Below are 13,297 nucleotides of genomic sequence, written 5' to 3' on the forward strand. Positions count from 1 at the left end.
GTATGAATGTACATGTACATCTCATCCGTCATAAAGTGCATTGTTGCATTTTAGCAACAAGGGTGTGTTCAGTACATGTACCTGTACGGGATGACTTTGTTAGCAGCATAAAGATGGCTGCCAACTGATGTCTGAAATAATTTTATGTAACATGGAATGTTCTCAACCAATGAAATCTCACCATCAAAAACTATAATTACCAAAGTAGCTAAAAGTATACATGTACATACTTGTATGGATGTGTGCAAGACTTTTCAAAAGGTACATACATGTATGTACATGTACAAACTGCAATGTAGAACTCTGTCATAAATACCGGTCATTTGTGAAACGGACAATCCACAGTTTTAATAAATTGACAAAAAACCCTCATTTCAGGTCCTACTGTCCACCCTGAATGGCATCAAGCGAGAGAATGTGGCACTGCGCAATGAGATGCAGAACTCCAGAGCAGCATCGCACAGCACAGAGGTATAGGCTCAGTCTCTTGGTAAAGAGTGTGGTTCCAGAAGTGTGTGTCTAGCAGTGCCAGAAATGTATGCGTTTGTGCATGAGGAGTGGAATCCCTTAAGAATACATACATGTACACACACTTAGCTGTATTGTACAGTTCCCTGTCACTTTCTTGGTAGTGTGTCCCACAATAAGCCTACAATGTACATGTACAGTACATATACATGTAAGCTTCCATACAGTGTACATGTACCGGTCTGCATGTACATCTACAATGTACATGTATGTATGTACATGTACAAATACATCCATGTGTTAACAGGCCTTATTTGGTCAAACCCTATTCACTTTAGTACGGCAGACCCACATGAAGGATCTTCCATTTTCTGTATGTGGTGTGCCTGTGCTTTAAGTCAGTTTCCAAAGTGCATTCATATGAGTTCCATTATTCACACTACTGTACATGTATGTTGGTCTTCAAGTTGTACGTTGGTTATGTCTTGACTTTAATCATTGGTTTTATTATACATATAGTTCTAACTGTTTTGATCAATTTGCTTGGTTTCTATGATTTTTGTATGGGGTTTTATTGGTTACAAAGTTGAGTGGTTGATTACCATTTTGACATTTCTGTAAATGAAGTTTTAATTATCCTGTTCTGGTTTCAAAATCCAGAAATGTGTCCGAGTCCACATTAATTCAGCTAATTGTGATTTTTCCCTCTAAGTCTAAAGATGTGTCTAGCTTTAGAGTTTGTAGCGGGAGGTCCCCTGTGGGGTGCGTCTTGTACCTGTACCCATTAAAAATCCCCCCCCATAAAAACCCAAATGTGAATATGGTTTATGAAAATGTAAACAAAAAACCACAAAGAACAATACCCAAAACGCTCAGCAGAACGTGAAATCTGTTTCAGCGTTCACGAAGCATTTGCTTGTCTTGTGTTATTTTTTAAATATCTCTACAAGAAATTATTTACAGTCTGTTTCTTGTTGCAGTTATCTACATGTGTATACTAGCCGGTTCCTTCATTCGGAATGGTCCTGACGGGTGCATGGTTCCCAAACTCAGCTCTGTATGTTTTGCTGGTGGAATGTGTTCTGCAAATAATTATGCCCAGTATGTACACCCAATGGACTCATCCTTTGACCTTGTGTAGGCGTGGGTGTCTTGTTGTGTCCAGTGCAGATGGTGGACGCTTCAGTGGAGTTATTCCGCCTTGATTGCAGGGCCTGGATGCATAATTATCTTGGTTGTACTGTGCCATAAGTTAAGAATCTGGGCTTTGTGAGAAAGTGATACTGGCTTGGTGATATAAGGAGTGTTAATCATCTCAACACCTTATTTGTTGTGATAGGAGTTTGCATGAGACAGTTTGTGGTTTAATCTGAATGGATGAACATGAACAATTAATGTACATGTAAGTTGTACATTAATTTACTTGTACTGGGGTTCTTTTAAGATACTTTGAATACATGTACTAATCAACTAGATCCCACCAAGTATTTTTGTAAGGCCATAGATTCTTGGATATTGTTTTTGTTGCATTAAAAAGGCAAATCTGAACTCTCTTTATTTGATGAACAGGTGCACTGTATCACCAATCAATTTTGCTCCTGATGAGGCATATACATGTACAGTAGGCAGAGAATTTCCCACCAATTTACATTGTACAAGATCTTCTCAAGACCTCTGGCAGCTTGCAGCTCATTTTCTCAGGCTGAGTTGCATGTACATGTCCGTACATGAACTCTACATGTAATTACACACAGATTCACATGGATCCAGGAGTATCAGAGAAAACTAATCATGGCTGGACAGTTCTCAATGGCTGGACACTGCCACCGGCACTCTGCATGTACATGGACAATGTCCTGTCTGATCAACCTAATTTCTTCAGGGGGTGGGTCAGTTACAGACAGTTGTAACTGTACACTGTTGTCAATCGTTCCCTCATTGTGAGCAAACGTTGCAGATTAGGAAATCTGGTGGTTATTATCATTCAACCTCCCAGGGCAGTGTCAGTGTAGATGGACGGATGCATTTTCATATTTTTAATGCTGAGTTGATCTCTAGTCCGATAAATTTCCCCAAACAAGTTAATTAATTCAGCGGAACATGTGGGTGCCTGTGTGTAATATCCTGTGCGTTTTTGTAAATGTGCATAATTTTTTATCATTTTAATATTACCGCTAGGTCTTTTTTTTATCTGTGTTTTTGTTTTCGACAAGCCCCCAAAGAAGGACATATACATGTGGTTGAGAAAATATCACAAGATGTTTTGGTCATCCAAGAAAAATGACTGTGCATTGTTGACATGAATAATACATGCTGTTGCCTGAAGCATTGTCAAGTTGAAGCTGTCTTAGAGTTCAGAAGGTTTTAATAAGTAATCGGCTTCTTCCCCATGGGGGAAGTTTTTTTTGTATGAATTAATTCTGCTGTCACCCTCCCATGAAGTACTTCATCTCTCGGGGCATGCTGTCATTGCTGGGGTACTTGTGCATCTATTAAATTTTAATATACATGTGTTGGAGTGTACAGGTGTCTCCAGACATGTACCAGTTCATGTACTTCAAAACCTTTATTTTTTTAATGTTTAAAACCCTCCTTTTACTTAACAGTCACAGACAGTCAAAAATTCCTTGAAGACGGACAGAGTACATCGTTCGAAACGTCGAGTTATTCCCCGGCTCTTCTAAGAACCACACATACTCAAGAAAGAGATTGATCCATGGTGTAACCACAAGCGTTTACTCAAAAATTCCTTCCTCTTGATTTGCCCCAGTATACAGACACATAAGGGTCATTTGACTGATTTTGACTGATAGGACAACTTTGTCAAGAATGCATCTTTGCATAGGAGAGTTATGAAGTCGGATTTGAGATATTTGACCAGCGTGATGTTGTACACCTTGGATACTATTCCACAGACCTGTATTAATTTACCTGTTGCACTCAGAGTCCTTGTGTGATATTCAACCTGACCAACAAGTGACCCAGGTTATCTGATTTAAGGTGTGATTTACTAGAAGACAGATGGTGCTTTCTCCTGTTGAGTTTGCACTCTCTTGTTTCCTTTGGGCATTAGGTACATGTACATGGGTGGTGGCATTTCATTCCAAGAGATACATGTAATGTGCAAGCATGAGATTTGTCAGGATTTTTCTGATTTCAGGATTTTTTGTCATCAGAGTCTTCTGATTTGAGGGCTTTTTTGGAAACAATCTCTTTTAAAATTTGGAAAACTTGTGAGTTTCCCCCCGAAGTGTTTCTGTGAAAGTTGGTGTGAAAAAAAGAAATGGGTATTTTAAATGTGTACTGTAGACCCTACTGCTGTGGTCCATTAGAATCTCCGTTGAATATGTACATCTAGTGGATTTGTTATTTTGCTCAAGTCTCAACCCTGAATGTGGCAAGAACTGTTGGTGTTAAAGCCATAAGAAAAAATAATCAAAGCACACCTTTCCGTCATCTCAGCCTATAATTTTTTTTTTCAGTGATATTTTGGTCCTTTGTTGACCTTAAGCCGAGGACGAGGCTACCGGTAGCATAGTTTGATGCTATTCATGAGATGGATGTGATAAGAAGTCATTGGTATTCAACCTTATATCTGCCCATGTTTGCTGGTTTGGAGTTAGACCAACTTCTGGCCGCCCCAGGGAAATAAAAAAAATCGCAATAAGTACCGCCAAATGCCATGAGCCCTCAGATGCTAACAATTTGATTTACATGTAATCGCATCGCAGCGAAAATATAATCTCATGGAAGGTTTCCACGAACCCAATTTGGAGAGTCTTGTTTCTGTGGACCCTACCGTCATCAGCAGACGAGATCCTCCCGTTGTGTAAACAATTAAGTTACACGCACTGTTAAAATGTAAAGACGGCAATTTACGGTATGAAAGCTGATATTTTAGCCTGAGTTCACTGAAAGGGGACCCCCCTGCCCTCCACCTTGTGTTTTGTCCCATGAAGACGATGTGAACAAGGCTTTGCAGAGAGCTGATTGAATTGGGGATCTAAGGTTTCGTTCATTTTGCTCAGGCTGTGTACATGGGAGAAGGTTGGATCCTTGTAGCCCGCAGAAATGGTAGCAAATTTGGTCCAGTTTGAGAGTGTATGCAGCCTTACCGTCCTGGTGGAATTGAACAGTGTCTGGGATGCAGGGATGCAGTTTCGGTAGCAAGAGGAAGAGGTCAGATTTCAGGGGGAAATAAAATCAGAGAGCAGACACCTGTCCAAAAAGTTGGGCAGTCCCACTGAAGTAACGAGTTGGAAGTGACTTATTGATCCCCCACCTTTCCAACCTTCAACCTCTCACAATGAACAAACGAATCCTGTACATGTACACATTCTAGGTGCATGCACATTTTAAACCTTTGTTGGGGTGGCACGTGCACGCGAGTCACCTGACAGTTGTACGTGTATGTGTATCTTTCGTGACAGTAACGAGAAGCATGGTTGGGAATTGGTTGAGTATTGGTTTTTCTTTTGTGCCTGTGTGATGACATTATTCTGACCAAATGAGAACCAAAGGTTAAAGTTGATTCATCGCCACTTCAAATCCTTTGAAAAAGTGAACCATTTCTTTGTTCTCCTCAAAATAAGCACATTATGGCCCCCCCATGGCCAGTGTGTTGGTGCAAGCAACGACCCAAAATAGCATCTCTCTTCTACGTACAGAATGTGAAGAAAGCAGCACCGGTAGGAAACCTTTTGGAATATTGAGTGAAAGTGACATTTGTCTACACTGTTGTCTACCGCTCCATACATGTACTTTGTTTCTCTCTTGTGACAAAACTATTTCTGGTTTTGCACTTCTGCAGGCCATTTTAGACATGTTCTTGGTTATTGCTTTGACATCGCAAACATGTTTCTGAGTTAATGGTCGCAAAAACAATGCTCAATTGTCCAGCAAATGAAGAACCTGCTGTCTCCAGATGTGCAGGTGGAAGTCAAAAAGGAGGGGAAAAATTCAATGAATAATGAATGATCACTCAATGCACCAGAGCACCTGTCATCATGGTACATGTATGTGTCATCATGATACATGTACATGTGTATGGTAGGAGACATGCCATACATGTACATGTGGATCTCACTGTGAGTAGATGTTACTGTACTGGTGCATGTATTTATACATGTGCACTGTCAGTTTAATAGATACATGTACATGGGTTATGTGAATGTTTCAGAATGTGTGAACATGTTGCTGAGTGCTCCAACACAAGAAGTTTTAAGACAGAAATTGATGTTACATGTACAGTTATTTAATGTTTCAGGGCGTACATTGTACCGTAACTCAAAACCAACCTCGTCTCATTCCGCTGGATTGGTTGACACTGATGTCATTAATGTGTAGTATATGATCACTTAGGAAACAGGACACCATACGGTCCCTGTACAGTGTTCACAGCTACTGACGCCTGGTTCTCTTCTTCATGTGGGAGGTGAAGGCATTCAGATGTGACATTTTGAGTGGACAGAAGCACAGTGCTTGTGGACATTCGAGAACATTCATTAGTGTCAAAACATTGGCAAGACTTATTCAACAAACTCGAGAAGCTACCTTCAGTGACCTTCAGTGTTTAATACACGGGCATTTGTTCGAAGTCTAAGGTGCATACGAACATGCACTTGTACGGTGTACATGTGTGCATACAGTGTCAAGTCTGTCATGTCTGTTTGTGAGGACCTGAGAGCCAAAGATGTCCACACAGTGCAGGGGAATACATGTCCATGTACATTGTGTGGACTTGCCCAGGTCCACACAGAGTTTCCTTCACTCTGGAAGACCAGTGCAGCTGGCATTTTGGATGGTCTTCACAATACCAATTAAGTAGGCCTAAAACATTAAAAAAGTTACTTTAGATATAAACGGGCATTATCAAGGGTTTTATTTTAAAATCTTGCAGTACATACATGTTCTGGGCACGTACAAGACCCTTTAAACATGAGTGGGTGTGACGCATATGACGATATTTACGAGTGAGTGGCATCCATGATTCATGTACATGTACACATACATTTAAATGTACATGTATATTGTCAAAATTAGTTCGACAGATTGGACACTCGATCATTTCAGACAGGTGAAATTGCAGCACAGAGCATGCACAGCATATCAGATGTTCTATCCTGTGTATTCACAGTATATCGATGTTTGGTTGTGAACACACGGGCTGTATGCATGGGTACAGGGACCAGTTGTCACTTGAATTTCTCCTACAGCTGTTTTCTCATTATTAAAGATGGGCAGAACTTGTTATGGCTGAACTGGAAAAATCACAGGAGAGTGTGACTCCATAAATGGCCACTGCAAGGCCAGTGTTCTAGCATGCCTTCTTTAACATCTCAATTAATTACTGAGAGAGGACTTAATTTCTGAAGAAAGAAATGGTCGGTTGTTGATTGTTTTTCTGTGTTTTGCCACTTGCTCAGCAAATCTATCTCATAGTAAACAACCAAGTTGGTCCCCAGTGGGTATTTCCTGTGATTTGAAAACCTAATACGGCAGGCCTGAGCTTGAACGTGCCCGTAATGGGATGGTGCTGTTTTGCTGAATCTGGACAGGGTTTTTTGAATGCATCTCTCTTCGGAGATTTGGGGGACACTTTTTTTCTGGCAAGTGCGTGCCTGATGGGATGTTGAAGCATCGTTTGTGATATTTGCAGACATGATGAGGGAGTTGTGGCCAGCAGCCCTGGATGTAATGTGGGAAGGCAGTGTGTTTAGTCCTGTTGAAGGTCTGTCATAACTCCATTCTGTGACATTGAACGTACTGTACACCTCCCATAGGTACATGTACATGTACACGTATTTACCTCCAAAATATTCTGAAATTACTGCAGAGGCCATACGCTTTTTTGTTTGTTCAGTACCGGTAAATGCCAAACCTGGCTTGCTCGGTGACTGAATCTTGAAATGAAGTAGTTAATTTGTATACCCCAAATTCTGTTTAGTTTCAATTCACCCCCTGATCCCTGCAGACCCCGATGCTGAGCATTTAAGTGCGGGGGATTACATTATTACTTGCATGACCTTCCAAACAGCTCCTTCCTCCCAGCCTATTTGTGTTTCTCAATGCAGTGAATGCTTCGCAAAATTTAGGCGGTAAATAGAAGAAAGAACAGAAAAAGAAGATATGTCATAGCAGTCTTGGGAACAGGAAAGTGAGCAATATGAAGATCGCATGTACATGTATACCGGTATTTAGAAGACAATGCCTTGGGAAAAGGTTCAGTCAACCAAATCTAATATCAGTGCTTCTGGTATTCAAACTTTTTTTAGCAGTCAGAGTGTTAGAATATTTCAGGTTTTTGTCTAATTTCCGACTCCCTCTGAGAAGGGTACATGTACTGGTCCAGGTATGTTGCTTAGGAAAATTCAAAACATGAGTTATGTACATGTGTTCACCAATTGTATATGTATGGCTGGAAAACCCAGTGTGTTTAAGTTTTCATTTGGTACACATGTATGGCAGGGATTACAGGGGAGAGTGACCAATGATAAAAGAAGCTGAAAGCAGCTGAGAAAAGGAATAAAAAAGCTGAACTGTGAAAATCTCCTGTACTTTTGTACACAGCCAGAGAGGAAAAAAGTTGAAATCTGGAACAAAAAAGCTGAAATCAGCTAAAAAGCTGAGAAATCTCATCACCCCTGAGATTAATAGCCTGTTCTGTTCCAGAATAATGACCTTTATTTCATGTTTATTAATTTTACGGAGGAAAAACAGCTTTGAAAAAAGGTGAGTCTTCTACGGACATAGTGTACACTACAGACTTAGAAGATTTACATGTAACTTACATCTCCCTAGCAGAAGCAACAATGTTCCCTTTGAGCAAGATTCTTGTTCATAAAAACTTGAAACTTTACAGATCACAGATATAATTTCTGACAGCAAATGAATATTCAAATTTCACCCTCTCAACTTTGACCGGGCCACTGCACAAAAAGGCGCAGGATGACTTCGATTGCCTTGTCCCGGCCAGGTCACATGCCAAAAAAGAGAGTTCTTTTCCTCAGGACAATTTCCTTTTCAAAAAACTAACGGCCTGGTAGGCATTAGCCTTGTCCAATTGTGGACCTCTTCTTGTCACTTCAAGTCCAGTAGGCTCTTCGAAACCCTACAATGTAGCTTTATCACTAACCCTGCCTTTACGAGACTCTTACATGCCCTCCTTGACCTTTTTAGCTAAAAAACATAACTCTTGGTCTGATGCCGTCAACCCACACACAGCAGAATTCAGGTTCTTACACTCTACATCCTTCATGTACATATGCACAGGTGACTGGTTAAAATATCACTCTGGCCTTGACTAACATATATCGGTACTTGAGGTTGCTAATCCCAATGTGTTCTGCTCACTCAACAGACAGAAGGTCTGAGAAGTCGGTCTGAGGAATTTTAGCTCTATGGGCATTCCCTGGATTGTGGAATCATACATGTACATGTACAGTATGAGTCGGGTTTCGATGAGATACTGGTTTCATACAAATACTGTCCAAAGCAAATGATCCCTGTCAAATTGTCAGTCATGTTATAGTCGGTACATGTACTGTATGTGTTTGTGGCATTTGGCTGGAAGTTGGCTGCTGTGTCTTGCTTTTTGCAAAGTTGAAATTTTTGACAAACAAATAATTGATGCACATGTACCACAAGGTGAACTATTGTGCTGTTACATGTACAAGAGTAGGATATGGCATACAGTATGCTTTATACATTGTGGGAAAAACCTCCCTCTGATGGGAAAATCCTGTGTCGGTACTCTTGGTTCTTGTGCAGCTGGCAAGAGCAGTGCTGAGCACTTTCAACCATTTTCTGTTGCACATACACATGCACATGTAGGATCTCCCATTGTGCTCCGGGACCAAGTTGATAATGTGCCTCGCTTTGCAGCTTGTCTCTTTTTGGGGCCACTGAAGGAATGCATCTGTCAGCTTGGTATAACATACAAGACACGTGGTGTTTAGTTCTTGGTGTGTACATATGTGGTACAGTTGACCTTGCCAGTGTACATGTAACTTACAAGTACACTGTCCGCATATTCTGTATGTTGTGCATGTACATGTACGCGTATATTCAGTACCAAAATGAGACATCACTGTGAACCAGAAAGTGCAGTGCAAACGAATGGAGCATGTGCGCCTGTTGGTTCACATACTGATTCCTCCTCTAATATCTTTTACATCCACACTTGTGCGCGTGACATAGTCACTTTGGTACTCTATAGCGAGGTTGGGTAAAGTTTCAGTGCACATGTCAATATGTACGTATTAAACATGTACATATAGGAAGAAGCGTATTTATTAGAAAGCCCACAGGCGCTACCGGGGTACATGTACGTCCCTTAGTGATGAATTCCTGATAGACAATGTTGCCCTGATGCCTTTCTGCCCAATACAAACATGACAATCATCAAGGACTATATGTATACGTCACCTTATAGTCATTTGGATCAGTATAGACCAGAATTGTCTGAGAGGTTATTAAAGTTTGTTGTTTTGTCAAATTTGTTTAAATGTCAATATTCCCTGCAGAGACGATGTAAAACCTGGGAGAAGTTTTTTGTATTGAGTACACCTGTAGGTCGGCCAGTGACCACTGCTGTGGCCTTTTTGCATTTTTTTTCACAATCAGAGAGAGCAGGAACGTCAGAAATGAGGGAAATAACCCAAGGAAAAAAAAGTTTTGACATTCTGTGGCCTACCAGTATTGGCCTGCAGCAGTAATCACTACAAGTGGCCATGCTTTAGGGAATTTGACTTTGTGGGTCAACAGAGGGGTTTGCAAGTTTATTCATTTCACTTCTGTGTGTCAAGAAGATGTTGAATTCAATCTTAGATGGCTTTATTTTGTTCAGTAGAGTGGCAGGAATTTGAGAACTGTGCCCAATACGTCACTCTGTCCTGTCCATTTTATGGCCTCTGGTGCACATCTTCATCTTCAGAGGCCAGTTAAGAGAGAAAAGAAAAACATGTTTTTGTTTTTTTCGAAGACAAAACTGACTGACCACCGATGTCGCATGATAAGATTAATATCCTTAAACTATGGTAAAGACCATGTGTTTTTGCTGACAGTTTACATGTACATATTGGTGAGTTTACTTTAATTCTAAAACTGTCAAATGTGACAAAGTGTCTCAGAATCTGCAAAGCATGAGAACTTATAAGCAGTTTGACTACTTGACCATCAAACAAGAAAACAGAAAAGTTCATTATTTCAATGAACACGAAATTAAGCTCCTGCAGAAAATCATGGCTCTTGGGTCAAAACTAAATCGTGACCTACATGAATGTTCATCGTCAAAACCTCCTAATATATCTTTATGGAAGTTTTCTGGAGGAACACAAGAAACTTCCAACCAGTGGCATAAATTTGTGCCGGAAGTTAGGGGATGGGAATTGTGGGGGGATGACTTGGCGTGGCCGCGAAAAATTGAAGGGGAGGGTTGGCTAATACCACACGACACTTCATCTGCCTTGAGCAGAAGCACTCCCTCGTTGGTTGAAAAGAACCATGTTGATCAGGAGTGTTCAATTTGCTGGTAGCGGCGTGACTGTTAACGCATGCATTTCACAGTCGTTTGTGAACCAGCAAAGTGCCCCTGTTGCTAGGAAAATTGTGCCCTCTAAGGGGGCAATGTTTATGATGCAGATACATATCCGGTACATCTGTAATATCCTTGTAACATTCATTCAGAGTCTTACATCAGAACAGCGTATTTATGGCTTTTCTGATTGTTCCCCCCTTCTGAGTGATATTAAATACATTTGGGTTGTTTGGAAATCTGAAACATGCTTCCCAATCCGCTTTATTTTTTTTCTCGTCACTCTGCCCATTGCCCCTCCCCCGGTCAAAAAGTGGGGGGTGTATAGCCCCCATCACACCCAAGGATTTACTAGTGCATGTACATGTATATCATATACACCCATGCTTTCTCCTACATGTGTAAGTATTAAGTTCATGTACTGAAGTTTGTGCCTTCCATCATTTTCTAGGCCCAAGTCCAGCAGTTTGAGGAGGAGAGGAGTGCCTTGTATAGTGCATTGACCCAAGCTCTGTCTGCTAGTACCAGCCCCCAGGGCTTACAACAAATAGCAAAGGTACTATTTGTCTTCTCTCAATAGCCAGATAGCCTTATTTTAAGCTTCTTTCCTCATCTTTTTGCCATGACAGCATTATACCTGTACGGTCCATGTACCAATGTCATCAGTTGCACCAACAACTGGTTTAATTAGAGCTTATTAGCACATACATGTACATGCACATGTATCTAGTGCTTGATAACCAAAGTCTACAATTGGGCTTGACAGTTATTATCCCTGTTCACTGGGCCCTGCTGTCGCTCAAGGGTGGTGAGAAACAATTGAGTGTCTTGCTCAAGGAACACAAGCACTATGGGTTCACACCTACACAGACATGTACACAGTGCCCCCTACATGTCATGAGTTGGGCACTGAATGAATGTTGATGTACATGTATCTTTTAACAATTACAATGCTACTTGTAAATGTACTTGCTCTGATGTGGGATGGGATGTTTTTATACCCGAGGGCCTCATAACACCCGAGGCAAAGCCAAGGGTGCAGTAGATCACACCAAGGTTGTGTGAGGGTGTTCGTTACATACATTGTATGCTGTACCTCTGTCTTGAATTCTTTGCAGTATTTTCCCCACGTGAAGTGTCCCAACTTTTATTTGAAACACCGAGTGTTTGCAGGCTGACAGTGTGCATGGGATCAACGCATCATTTGAATTGTGTTTCATGTGTCTTACTCCAAAGCAATTTTTTAACCTCCCAAAAACATCATGCCATACATGCACATTGTACATGTACCTACCAACTGTTCCAATTTAATCAGAACAGTTCTGATTTTTCGAGTTTCTAAAGGCCTAAAAATTGCAACGTTCTTATTCCCTTAAATAGGGGGAAAAGAACTCCTGGCTACATCATTTGCAGGAAAAAAGGGCACTGTTTGTAGGGAAAAGAAGTCGCTATTCGTAGTTGCTTTGTGAAAATGGCAGTTACACATACATGTACATACTGTAAGTGCGTACAAGTACATGTAAGTAGCTTCTCTCATATGGCTGCTTGTCTTACTGTTGGCTCGTAAAATGGACGTTCCGATTTCTGACTTTATGTCATGCCGAGGGACTCATTTGAAGAAATGAACTACAGGTAAATGGATTTGATGTACATAGTACATTGTAGAATTAATATGCACTATGATGAATTTATGATGAAAGTCTGGCGGAAGTTAAAGTACTCCGCCAACAGATGATGCTATTGTACATGTACGTACATTGTACATGTACAGTACGCCAGTTCACTGCTCCCACTGTACTTCACTTTCTGCAACTGCATGGGTGACAGTGGGTCTGGTGTACCAAGTGATGGGAGTGGACTAGTGTACATGGACATGTATAGGTGGCTGATCTCACTACATTATATGAACACAGATGAGAGTACATGAAGTACACAATGCACTGTACATATACTGGTTTTTGTTGTTTTCCAGTCACATGATCATTATGGGCCAATGAAAATACGGTATTCAAGGCACAGTGAAGGACAGAAATCTATCTTTTTTAGAAGTGGTTCCACATTTGAGTCCGAGGTATGTTACTCATACTGTTTTACGGTACCAGTAATTTGGACAACTTTGCCAAGGTACATGTACAATGTACACATATTTGAATGAAGTTGGACATGTTCACGTACATGTACATTGTACAATATAGTTAAAATTGCTGACATGGCACACAGCAGTCTCGGTCAAGGAGGTGATCACGTATACACTGTACATGTACACAGTGACAGTGCGTAAGGCCATGCAGTCAG

At 40.9% G+C, this 13,297-nt stretch overlaps 1 protein-coding gene across 8 annotated transcripts in view; it reads left to right on the top strand.

Moving 5' to 3' along the window:
* The window catches only part of ccdc150 (coiled-coil domain containing 150), a 74,242-nt gene that overhangs the window by 23,297 nt on the left and 37,648 nt on the right, over window positions 1-13,297 (top strand). For 5 of the 8 annotated variants that reach the window (XM_087147059.1, XM_087147066.1, XM_087147060.1 and 2 more), the window contains exons 7-9: window positions 379-471; window positions 11,454-11,558; window positions 12,975-13,073. In XM_087147059.1, the coding sequence (XP_087003185.1) occupies window positions 379-471; window positions 11,454-11,558; window positions 12,975-13,073 (297 nt within the window). The remainder of the gene's footprint in view (window positions 1-378; window positions 472-11,453; window positions 11,559-12,974; window positions 13,074-13,297) is intronic. The other 3 variants (XM_087147064.1, XM_087147063.1, XM_087147065.1) reach the window with 3 other exon arrangements.

This window comes from Acanthaster planci, linkage group LG16, assembly GCF_054643075.1.
Source record: "Acanthaster planci isolate LZ-2023a linkage group LG16, COTS_SCS, whole genome shotgun sequence".
NCBI lineage: Eukaryota > Metazoa > Echinodermata > Asteroidea > Valvatida > Acanthasteridae > Acanthaster > Acanthaster planci.